This window comes from Carassius gibelio, chromosome A22, assembly GCF_023724105.1.
Source record: "Carassius gibelio isolate Cgi1373 ecotype wild population from Czech Republic chromosome A22, carGib1.2-hapl.c, whole genome shotgun sequence".
Lineage (NCBI taxonomy): Eukaryota > Metazoa > Chordata > Actinopteri > Cypriniformes > Cyprinidae > Carassius > Carassius gibelio.
This window is the reverse complement of record NC_068392.1, coordinates 881,442-894,144: the sequence shown is the minus strand read 5'-3', so window position 1 is coordinate 894,144 and position 12,703 is coordinate 881,442. Positions and strand designations below refer to the sequence as shown.

Below are 12,703 nucleotides of genomic sequence, written 5' to 3'. Positions count from 1 at the left end.
TCAAGATTAGTTAAAACCAAGTATTAGATTTGAAACAAAAGGTCTTTAAATGTTTCAAAGCTTTGACTGATTCAGGGTTTAATATTTACTAAAAGCATTAAAAAAAAAAATACATAATATTTTTTATTATTAATAAACATAAAAATCTACTTTATATTCCGTTACATTTTATTTTAGCTAGTTGCCAAAGCAACAATTCTAATTTTCATTTACTTAAAGTTGGAGAGCTAAAATAGCTCAAACTAATAAAAATGACAAATGACAATACAATTACCGAAGCTAAAAATATGAATAAAAAAATTTAATTCAAAATATCAAGAAAACTACATATTTACATATTCCAATAACAATGTAACAATACCACTCATTCATTTTGTTTCAATAAAATGATTACAAAACAAATTTAACAGTTTATTTCACAAATACAAGTGTAAACACAGAAAATAAGCATTCAGAGCCACAAATAGACTAACAAAGGATGCTTTACAAACAGTAAAGAAGAATCAGTCATTCCTGAAATGCTCTTGTTGCTCGTATAAAGTTCTCAGAGGCTCCTCGCAGGAGTTATCGTTAGATTCCAGACTCGGCGTTTGCGCAGGTTGAGTTCAGTTCTCAGCGGACGCCGGTGCCCTGCATTACCTGCTGTTTGCGCACTTTACCGAAGAGCTCCAGATACTGACTCATGGTGTCCATGCAGTCCACCGGTGCATACAGACCCTCGGCTTTACTGGTGAACACGGTGGGCAGCTCGGGTGTGCTCGAGCCCAGAAAACTCTGCATGAACTCCTTCATGAGGTTCCAGCAGTCTCCGGGAATCACGCAGGCGCAGTACTCCACCTGCAGACACAAAACCACGGTCACTGCACGGTATCAAGCACCTCTGAGCGCTGTTATTCAGTAATAATAATTGTGTGGATTGTTTCTACCTAACCAACAACACGCGTGACCATGAATTAATGCTGCTGTAATGTTAATGAATTTGGAATAGTCTACAGGTCCGTTCACACCACAACGATAACTATATACTATAAACTAACGATAGCTATATTTACAACCACACCAACAGAAAGTAACGATAACAATAGCGATTAACGATTTTACAACCGTGCTCTACGATATCTCCGCGATTAATGATATTAGCATATACGCCAACGGACAATAACGATAACTCTCCGATTAACGATATTAGCATACACTCCAACAAAAATGATAAATCAACGATTAATGATATTAGCATAGATGCTAACAGACAATAATAACTCACAAATTAACGATATTAGCATCCATCCCAACAGACAATAACTTACCAATTAACGATATTAGTGTCCACGCCAACAGACAATAACAATAACTCGCCAATTAACGATATTAGCATCTACACCAACAGAAAGTTACGATAACAATAGCAATTAACGATTTTACATCCGTGCTCTACGATATTTCCGAGATTATTGATATTAGCATACACGCAAACAGACAATAATGATAACTCGCCAATTAACGATAAAAGAGTCCACGCAAACAGATAATAACGATAACTCAGCGATTAACAATATTAGCATACACACCAACAGACAATAACGATAACTCACCAATTAATGATATTCGCATACACGCCAACAGACAATAACGATCACTTGTAATTTAACAATATTAACATACGCATGCCAAAAGACAATAACGATAACTATAATTATAAACACACCAACTAATGATAACTATATTAGCATCTACATCAATGCACGATAATGTTCTGTTTATTCTAATTGCGCGCTGCAGTTTTGTCTAAAGAATGCTGATTGGCTGTTAATGTTTTTATCTGTCATCAGATATCTTTGGAGTATAATATTCGCACTGAATTAGAATGAATTTTTAAATGATTGTGTTTAATAGCAGGTATGAAGTTTTTGTGAAAACTTTATTTTTTTCGTATGTCTGTTTTCAGTCGCTCCAATGTTTTTTTTCTTCAATTTTAATAAATTGGTATGACAGTTATTAATGAATCTCAGTTCATTCGTACGAGATCTGTTGAACACATTCAGACCTCGACTGAAATGCCTCTGGCGCTGGAGCTCATGGCGATGGTGCCGATCTTCACCAGGAAGTCGCAGTAGCGGTAACGCGTGCCGCGGCTCTCCACTTTATGTCCCTTGGCGTTCTGGAAGTGACTCTTGAGCTTGACCATCAGGACGTCGAAGTTGGCGTCGGCGGTGAGACCCGGGCCGCCCTCGAACAGAGCCATGCTGCTCAGCGGCGTCTCCGAGTTATGCATCACGTACAGCAGCTTCGACGGCTGACCTGCAACACACAGGAAACACGCGGTAGGTATGGTCTGGTTTTTATGGTAACATACGGCGGAGTGCTGCGCTCACCAGTGGCATTTCCCGTGGCGTGGTACGTCTCGCAGTCCACCCAGAAGTTTCCCTGTTTGACGGCTCCCAGCTGCTCCAGCTTCTTATGGAGCATGTCAACCGTCTGCTGCACACTCTTGCCCTCCGCCACCGGCACCTGACACACGCTGACACACACACACACACATCAATCAGTACACACTCACACACATACACACTCACACACACATTATCATGCTACCTATCAGATTACCTAAACATTCTGAAACTGTAAAGTCTATAGCACTGTGTTAATGAGCTGCTAAAATATTAAATTGATATATCTCTATATTGTCATCATGTGATCTCTTTAATCTACATATATATTGTGCAATAAAGCAAATTTAAAAGCTATTTTGAAACAAAATAAAAGGCTTAGTTTATATGTCCTTACATTTATATTTTACCTTAAATGCATTAAACACAAACTCATAATCTATGAATAAACTAAGTAATAATATATTAAAATATTACTTGCCAAATTTAAAATTGTATCTTTCAGATGTTCTATTAAATTATATGTATTTCTTTTTTAATTTGTATTAAAATATTTTATTTTAGTTTGATGGAATACTTATTGCAATAAGTCAATTTTTAAAGCTTTTAAATACAAAATCAGCCAAAAAAGTAATATATATACATAAGTATTTTCACTTAGAAATGGCTAGCAATTTCCGAACAATAAACAAATGTTTTGACGTAAATTTCCCTTATAAAACGCACAGTAATGTTTGTTTTATTTACGTTACATCATAAAGACAACAGCTTTTACAGAAAAATTTTTTTTGACAGACGAAGAGCTTTTTGTTTCTTTCCAAAGCCACTCAAGATATTAGAATAATTTATAAGCACCGGAAAAGGAAATCGAACCATTTAAAAACTAAACTTACTGCACAATAATATAAAAACAAAAGTGTTTTTCTCACCACGTTACTCCCATTTCTTTGGCGCGAACTTCCGCGAACCGGTATTTACTTCCGGGTCAATCCGGCTTTCCAGAATAACACAAATTTAGTTACAGTGAAAAACTTTAATCGGACAATACAGAAATAATTAAAATTATTTTTATACTTCAATAAAATGATCGCAGACGCGCTGAAACATTGATTGAGCGCAGTGTATCTCGTGTGGACCGAGCGCTGAGCGGAAGTAAACAGTGTGACGCAGCGCCGCTCTGAGATCAGCTGTTATGAGCGCCGCGTAAACACTGAGATCAGCGCTGGATTGGTTCATCTGATCTCAGATCAGCATTACAGACACACACTCACACTCACACTCACTCAAACACACACTGCGCCATTGCTTCAGACACACGTGTGTTCGGCGTTCAGCTGCGTGTCATGAGCTCAAGCCGGAGTTAAAGTAACTAATAACTGCTCGAGTAATCCCCGTCATCATGCCGAAGGTGCCGAAGAGTAAGTCTCTGTCTCTGGCCGATCAGATCCTGCAGGGAGACTCGCTCCGCTCCAGCGGACGCGTGAAGAGCCGAGGCCGCAGCGAGGACGAGCAGGAGTATGTGGACGAGAAACTGTCCCGAAAGATCCTCCAGCAGGCCCGAATACAGCAGGAGGAACTACAGGGCGAGCTGGGACTCACCCCACAGACCAGGAGACCCCCAGCGACCCGCCTGGGTGACCCTCACCTGACCAGAGATATATGATATAGAGACATGGAGATATTTATGATACCGAGACAAACACCTGTTTATAATATATAGACAGACAGATATTTATGATATATAGACAAACAGACAGATGTTTATGATTTATAGACAAATATTTACTAAGGATATTGAGTCGGTGTAGTCTAAAGATAAAGGCAAACAGATGTTTATTGTATATACACACAGAAAGGTATTTTATTTATAGATAGAGTTTTATGATCTATATACACAGACATGTATTTATAATATATAGACACAGAAAGAAAGATATTTATAACATATAGACATAGAGACAGATATTTATAATATATAGAGATACAGACAGATATTTATTATACATAGACACAGACAGACATATATTTATAATATATAGAGATACAGACAGATATTTATAATATATAGACATACAGACAGACAGGTATTTATAATATATAGACACAGACGGACAGATATTTATAATATATAGACACAGACGGACAAATATTTATAATATATAGACAGACAAATATTTATAATATATAGACAGACAGATATTTATAATATATAGACACAGACAGATATTTATAATATATAGACACAGACGGACAGATATTTATAATATATAGACACAGACAGATATTTATAATATATAGACACAGACGGACAGATATTTATAATATATAGACACAGACAGACAGATATTTATAATATATAGACACAGACAGATATTTATAATATATAGACACAGACGGACAGATATTTATAATATATAGACACAGACGGACAGATATTTATAATATATAGACACAGACGGACAGATATTTATAATATATAGACACAGACGGACAGATATTTATAATATATAGACACAGACGGACAGATATTTATAATATATAGACACAGACGGACAGATATTTATAATATATAGACACAGACAGATATTTATAATATATAGACACAGACGGACAGATATTTATAATATATAGACACAGACGGACAGATATTTATAATATATAGACACAGACGGACAGATATTTATAATATATAGACACAGACGGACAGATATTTATAATATATAGACACAGACGGACAGATATTTATAATATATAGACACAGACAGATATTTATAATATATAGACACAGACGGACAGATATTTATAATATATAGACACACAGACAGATATTTATAATATATAGACACACAGACAGATATTTATAAAATATAGACACAGACAGATATTTATAATATATAGACACAGACAGATATTTATAATATATAGACACAGACAGATATTTATAATATATAGACACAGACGGACAGATATTTATAATATATAGACACAGACGGACAGATATTTATAATATATAGACACACAGACAGATATTTATAATATATAGACACAGACAGATATTTATAATATATAGACACAGACAGATATTTATAATATATAGACACAGACAGACAGATATTTATAATATATAGACACAGACGGACAGATATTTATAATATATAGACACAGACAGATATTTATAATATATAGACACAGACAGATATTTATAATATATAGACACAGACGGACAGATATTTATAATATGTAGACACAGACGGAAAAATATTTATAATATATAGACACAGACGGACAGATATTTATAATATATAGACACAGACAGATATTTATAATATATAGACACAGACAGATATTTATAATATATAGACACAGACGGACAGATATTTATAATATGTAGACACAGACGGAAAAATATTTATAATATATAGACACAGACGGACAGATATTTATAATATATAGACAGACAGATTTTTATAATATATAGACACAGACGGACAGATTTTTATAATATATAGACACAGACACATATTTATAATATATAGACACACAGACAGATATTATGATATATAGACACAGACAGACAGATATTTATCATCTACAGACAGATGAACTATATAAGCGCAGTGATCAGATCGTGTAGACAGCGATGTATAAAGCGTCGGTGGACTGCTGGTGGTTTCAGGTCCGAGCACACAGGATGGAGACTCTGATGACGAGTGGCCGGCGCTGGGCGCTGATGACCCTGCGGAGGAGACGGGTGACCAGGTGGACGTGGACCCTGAGGACGAGAAGGCCATCGAGATGTTCATGAACAAGAACCCGCCGCTCAGGTGAGCACACGCATCCACGGCGAGTCCATGAACGCCGCGTCACGTGATCTAACGGCTTGTGTCTCCGCAGACGCACGCTAGCTGACATCATCATGGAGAAGATCACAGAGAAGCAGACGGAGGTGGGCACCGTGATGTCCGAGGTGTCTGGATGCGCCGCTCCTCAGCTGGACCCGCGCGTGGTGGAGGTGTACCGAGGCGTCAACAAGGTGCGAGCGCTAATATTGAGTGCTTTGAGTTGTCCTCCGCCAGCGCTAACACTCTCCCTCCGCAGGTCCTGTCGAAATACCGCAGCGGGAAACTTCCCAAAGCCTTCAAGATCATCCCGGCTCTGTCCAACTGGGAGCAGGTGCTGTACCTCACCGAGCCGGAGACGTGGACGGCCGCCGCCATGTACCAGGCCACCAGGTCAGAGGTCACCGTGCACAGACCGCTGCGCTTGTGTTGGTGTCACTTCCTGTCTTCGCTCACTTGTGTTGTTGGTGTCCGTGCAGGATCTTCTCGTCTAATCTGAAGGAGCGAATGGCTCAGCGCTTCTACAATCTGGTGCTGCTGCCCAGGATCCGAGACGACATCGCCGAGTTCAAGCGGCTGAACTTTCACCTCTACAGCGCGCTGAAGAAAGCGCTCTTCAAACCCGGAGCCTGGTTCAAAGGTGAGCGGCAGCGCCAACTCATCTGATATTTATCAACAGCTCAGTTCAATGCATATTAACAAATCTATTTAAAGGTAAAGTTCATCCAAAAATGAAAAAAACTTACCCCATTGTTTACTCAGTATCAAGCTATCCTAGAGTTATATTAAGAAACATCCTGGCTCTTCCAAGCTTTTTATAATGGCAGTGAATGGGTGTTGAGATTTTGAAGCAAAATAAAGTGCATCCATCCATCATATAAAGTGCTCCTCACGGATCCTGTGGGTTAATAAAGGTCTCTTGAAGTAAATCAATGCATTTGTGTATGATAAAAAAATAAATAATAATAATATTTATAACTGGCCTCTATGGGGAATTAGGTATTTAGTTCAACTCTAATCAGCATATTCCCAGTAAACTAGAGTAGGTACTGTAACTGAACACTAGAGGACGCTGGTGACTTACACCAGAACAGACCAGATCTGGTGGTTTATTATGCTGGTGTGACTGATAAACTAATCATTACTGTAGTATTTAACACATGCCAGAGGCGAAACAGAGCGAAACTCAACTTCAGAAATGACTGTAATTGTGTTATTTTTAACCTAGGGTTTTCCTCCACTTCAGCAGCAGTTACAAACACCAAACCTTAGTTTTATTCCTCTCTATATTCTGAAAGTTTGTTCACATTTCATTCACACTGATGTATACAACATTTCACTCCTAAAAACACGGTCAAAGTTAGTTTGTTTTATGTCTGTATGTCAGTTTTTTTTTTCTGATTTATTGTCAAATGAGAAATCCAAAATCCTCTCTGGAGAAACCTTTAACTCTAACATGACGACAAAATCAAACCAGAACTATGAACCTGACTTTATCCAATGTCTTTATAAATTAGTACATATTTAATAAGACAGTTCCTCATTTGCATGTTTGAACATAACTTATTATAATCCAGAATAGATGTCTTTTTTTACCCTATTCACTTCCCTAGAATTAAATCTATAATGGCAAAAATAGAAGTGAAATCAAAGTCTGAATAAATCCAGTCTGTGCTGATGTGTGCGTGTGTGTGTGTGCGCAGGAATCCTGCTGCCGCTGTGTGAATCAGGCACATGTACTCTGAGAGAAGCCATCATCATCGGCAGCATCATCACCAGATGCTCCATCCCTGTGCTGCACTCCAGGTGAACAAAACCTTAAACATCACCAGCTTTAAAAACATCACACGGTTGTCAAACGCACTGAAATAACATGGTTTTTTTTTCACAGGCTGTTTGAAAACAAGACAAAAGTTGTAATATTTTGAGAATAAAGTCGTAGCGTTGCGTAATATTTTGAAGACCATAACAAAGTTGTAGGAAAACGACAAAAGTTGTAATATTTTGAGAATAAAGTCGTAGCGTTGCGTAATATTTTGAAGACCATAACAAAGTCGTTGGAAAACAAGTCGAAAGTTGTAATATTTTGAGAATAAAGTTTTAGCGTTGCGTAATATTTTAAAGACCATAAGAAAGTCGTAGGAAAACAAGATGAAAGTTGTAATATTTTGAGAATAAAGTTTTAGCGTTGCGTAATATTTTAAAGACCATAAGAAAGTCGTAGGAAAACAAGCCAAAAGTTGTAATATTTTGAGAATAAAGTCGTAGCGTTGCGTAATATTTTGAAGACCATAACAAAGTTGTAGGAAAACGACAAAAGTTGTAATATTTTGAGAATAAAGTCGTAGCGTTGCGTAATATTTTGAAGACCATAACAAAGTCGTTGGAAAACAAGTCGAAAGTTGTAATATTTTGAGAATAAAGTTTTAGCGTTGCGTAATATTTTAAAGACCATAAGAAAGTCGTAGGAAAACAAGATGAAAGTTGTAATATTTTGAGAATAAAGTTTTAGCGTTGCGTAATATTTTAAAGACCATAAGAAAGTCGTAGGAAAACAAGCCAAAAGTTGTAATATTTTGAGAATAAAGTCGTAGCGTTGCGTAATATTTTAAAGACCATAACAAAGTCGTAGGAAAACAAGACGAAAGTTGTAATATTTTGATAATAAAGTCGTAGCGTCTTTTTGAAACTTGTAATATTTTGAGAATAAAGTCGTAGCGATGCGTAATATTTTAAATAACCATAATGAAGTCAGAGGAAAACAAGATAAAAGTTGTAATATTTTATGAACAAATTTTAAATTACAAGTTTAAATTGTTATACAAGGCTAAATCAGTCATAGAATTGTGAAATTATAAAAGTATTTTAATAAATTTAAAATTATGGAAAAAAAGTCCATATTGAATAAATTCCTATGAGATTGAATTTATAAATAATTTGGATGATGAATTCAAAATTACATAATTAAACTAGTAATATTTTGAGGTTAAAGTCAAAATATTTTAATTACCAAAACAAAGTCGTAGGAAAACAAGATGAAAGTTGTAATATTTTGATGATAAATTAAAAATTACCGGAATAAGTTGTAGCAAAGTCTTTAGTATTTTGAGAAATATTGTGAGAATTATGTCATAGCATTGAAAGATTATAGACGTAATATTTTGAGACTTCTGACTTTATTTTCAAAATATTACAACTTGAATCTCACAATGATATGACTTTATTCTCATAATTGTAGTTTTTACGTGCTACTAATCAGCCATCATGCGTTGCAGTGCTGCCATGCTGAAAATCGCAGAGATGGAGTACAACGGAGCCAACAGTATCTTCCTGCGGCTGCTGCTGGATAAGAAGTATGCTCTGCCCTTCCGCGTGCTGGACGCTCTGGTCGCGCACTTCCTGTCGTTCCGTGCGGACAAACGTATGCTGCCCGTGCTGTGGCACCAGAGCCTGCTGACGCTGGTGCAGCGCTACAAAGCCGATCTGTCCTCCGAACAGAAGGAGGCGCTGCTGGATCTGCTGAAGGTTCAGACACACGTGCAGATTTCCTCGGAGATCCGGCGCGAGCTGCAGAGCGCAGAGTCACGTGACCTGGAGGACGCTACACCCGCCATGAGCCTCGACTGAGACTCAGCACAGCCACAGGAAGTCTGCGACTGTGTATTTCACATTGTTTGCAGTTCTGCAATGTTCATATTTTTGGACTAAACTTGGTTAAAACTTGAGTTACGAGGTAATAAAATCATGTTATATAAAGTTCAGAATGGTTTGGTTTTATTCAAGCGGTCGTGTGGATCTAAACCTCGGCATGGAATGTTGTAGTTCTTCATTCATTTTACTTCCATGATGAGTGAAATGGGATTTTAATTATAAAAATTTATATCATCTTGGTTTTATTAATGAAGAATTAATGGGGTGGGGTATAGAGAATAGAGAAACTATTTTTCAAAATGTCTTTTACATAGAAAAATAAATCTCACAATTCGGATAAAAAAATTAATGGTTGTGAATTGTATGCTGACACATTTGAATATTTTTATGTCTAATGAATCGTATTCTGATTCAGTGATTTGAATCACACTGATCTGATGATTGCTAATGAATCGTTTTCTGATTCAGTGATTTGAATCACACTGATCTGATGATTTCTAATGAAGCGTCTTCTGATTCAGTGATTTGAATCACAATGATCTGATGATTCCTAATGAAGAGTGTTCTGATTCAGTGATTTGAATCACAATGATCTGATGATTCCTAATGAATCGTATTCTGATTCAGTGATTTGAATCGCATCGATCTGGTGATTTCTAATGAATCGTTTTCTGATTCAGTGATTTGAATCACACTGATCTGATGATTTCTAATGAAGCGTCTTCTGATTCAGTGATTTGAATCACAATGATCTGATGATTCCTAATGAAGAGTGTTCTGATTCAGTGATTTGAATCACAATGATCTGATGTTTTCTAATGAAGCGGCTTCTGATTCAGTGATTTGAATCACACTGATCTGATGTTTTCTAATGAAGCGGCTTCTGATTCAGTGATTTGAATCGCATCGATCTGGTGATTTCTAATGAATCGTTTTCTGATTCAGTGATTTGAATCACACTGATCTGATGATTTCTAATGAAGCGTCTTCTGATTCAGTGATTTGAATCACAATGATCTGATGATTCCTAATGAAGAGTGTTCTGATTCAGTGATTTGAATCACACTGGTCTGATGATGTCTAATGAATCATGTTCTGATTCAATGATTTGAATCCCACTGATCTGGTGATTTCTAATAAATCGTGCTCTGATTCAGTGATTTGAATCACACTGATCTGATGATTTCTAATGAATCGTATTCTGATTCAGTGATATGAATTGCACTTCTCTGATGATTTCTAATGAATCGTATTCTGATTCAGTGATTTGAATCACACTGATCTGATGATTGCTGATGAATCGTATTCTGATTCAGTGATTTGAATCACACTGGTCTGATGATTTCTAATGAATCATGTTCTCATTCAGTGATTTGAATCGCACCGGTCTGATGATTTCTAATGAATCGTATTCTGATTCAATGATTTGAATCCCACTGATCTGGTGATTTCTAATAAATCGTGTTCTGATTCAGTGATTTGAATCACACTGATCTGATGATTCCTAATGAAGCGTGTTCTGATTCAGTGATTTGAATCACACTGGTCTGATGATGTCTAATGAATCATGTTCTGATTCAATGATTTGAATCCCACTGATCTGGTAATTTCTAATAAATCGTGTTCTGATTCAGTGATTTGAATCACACTGATCTGATGATTCCTAATGAAGCGTGTTCTGATTCAGTGATTTGAATTACACTGGTCTGATGATGTCTAATGAATCATGTTCTGATTCAATGATTTGAATCCCACTGATCTGGTGATTTCTAATAAATCATGTTCTGATTCAGTGATTTGAATCACACTGATCTGATGATTTCTAATGAATCGTATTCTGATTCAGTGATTTGAATCACACTGATCTGATGATTTCTAATGAATCGTATTCTGATTCAGTGATTTGAATCACACTGGTCTGATGATTTCTAATGAATCATATTCTGATTCAGTGATTTGAATCACACTGATCTGGTGATTTCACCGTCTCGGAGTAATGTCATGTGACCCGCTCGAGCTATACGTCTCTTTTAGGTTTGGGAAAACTGCTGTGCCAACTCTGAACTTTTTTCATGTTTATTTTAAACAGTTGTAAAATTCGTTCATTATGCAAGGCATTGTGGGTAATATTAGCTGCAAAAGCCAGCATACATGCACGCTTTTTACTGCTTGCCACTTTTATACTCTGATTGAATGAAGGAAATGTAAGTTTGAGATGAAATACTTTAATGTAAATTAAAAATAAAATAAGTTGAAGTATTAAAATGACTAAAACTAAAACTGAAGTAAAAAAGCTAAATAGAAATAAAAAAAAAACATTGAAATAAAATAATGCTAAATATAAATATAAAAAACACTAAACCTGTCGTGCATTTGAAGCAGTTTAAAAATAAATAAAAAAATTAAGTAAATATATTAACAAATTGTATAACAGTATATAAATAATACTTATATTAATGCAGTGAGTTTCAGTGTTGCTCATCAATCATAATCAGTGCATCTATCAGTGTTATTTTAATATTATTTATATTAAAAATAATTTGTATAAATTTTTTATATTTTGTTTTTTCTTTTAAATTTTAAAGTTGTAATTTTGTTGTCATGTTTATTTCAAGTGAAGAACTTTTATTTTTGTATATAATGGTTTAGTTTTTGTTATGATAATATTTGACTGATTTATAAAACCAGCTAATTATTTATTTATTTAATAATAACCCTGGCTTTTGTAATTTTATATATATATATATATTTTTTTTTTTAATAATAACAATTATTATTATTTATATAGTTATTAAATACTTCTTGGATTTGTGGGTAGTTTGAGGT

General features: G+C 35.6%; 2 protein-coding genes across 2 annotated transcripts; one reads left to right on the top strand and one right to left on the bottom strand.

Moving 5' to 3' along the window:
* Positions 1-398: 398 nt before the first annotated feature.
* On the bottom strand, positions 399-3,477 carry med20 (mediator complex subunit 20). Its single transcript, XM_052539165.1, has 4 exons — positions 3,317-3,477; positions 2,373-2,518; positions 2,045-2,298; positions 399-837 (listed from the first exon to the last, which is right to left on the bottom strand). Exons 1-4 carry the CDS (start codon positions 3,328-3,330, stop codon positions 613-615), a joined length of 639 nt encoding a protein of 212 aa, XP_052395125.1. The 5' UTR covers positions 3,331-3,477; the 3' UTR covers positions 399-612.
* A 102-nt stretch (positions 3,478-3,579) lies between these two features.
* On the top strand, positions 3,580-9,982 carry bysl (bystin-like). The gene is made up of 7 exons (XM_052539164.1): positions 3,580-4,021; positions 6,064-6,211; positions 6,282-6,420; positions 6,486-6,619; positions 6,706-6,866; positions 7,930-8,032; positions 9,502-9,982. Exons 1-7 carry the CDS (start codon positions 3,787-3,789, stop codon positions 9,851-9,853), a joined length of 1,272 nt encoding a protein of 423 aa, XP_052395124.1. The 5' UTR covers positions 3,580-3,786; the 3' UTR covers positions 9,854-9,982.
* The last annotated feature ends 2,721 nt before the right edge of the window (positions 9,983-12,703 follow it).

Coding starts and splice junctions, on each gene's coding strand:
- med20 (XM_052539165.1), bottom strand. Junction 2,299..2,372: donor CGCCACGGGAAATGCCACTG/GTGAGCGCAGCA, acceptor TGTGTGTTGCAG/GTCAGCCGTCGAAGCTGCTG. Junction 838..2,044: donor CCAGAGGCATTTCAGTCGAG/GTCTGAATGTGT, acceptor TTGTGTCTGCAG/GTGGAGTACTGCGCCTGCGT.
- bysl (XM_052539164.1), top strand. CDS start 3,787: ATGCCGAAGGTGCCGAAGAGTAAGTCTCTGTCTCTGGCCGATCAGATC. Junction 6,421..6,485: donor TGTACCGAGGCGTCAACAAG/GTGCGAGCGCTA, acceptor CTCCCTCCGCAG/GTCCTGTCGAAATACCGCAG. Junction 8,033..9,501: donor ATCCCTGTGCTGCACTCCAG/GTGAACAAAACC, acceptor CATGCGTTGCAG/TGCTGCCATGCTGAAAATCG.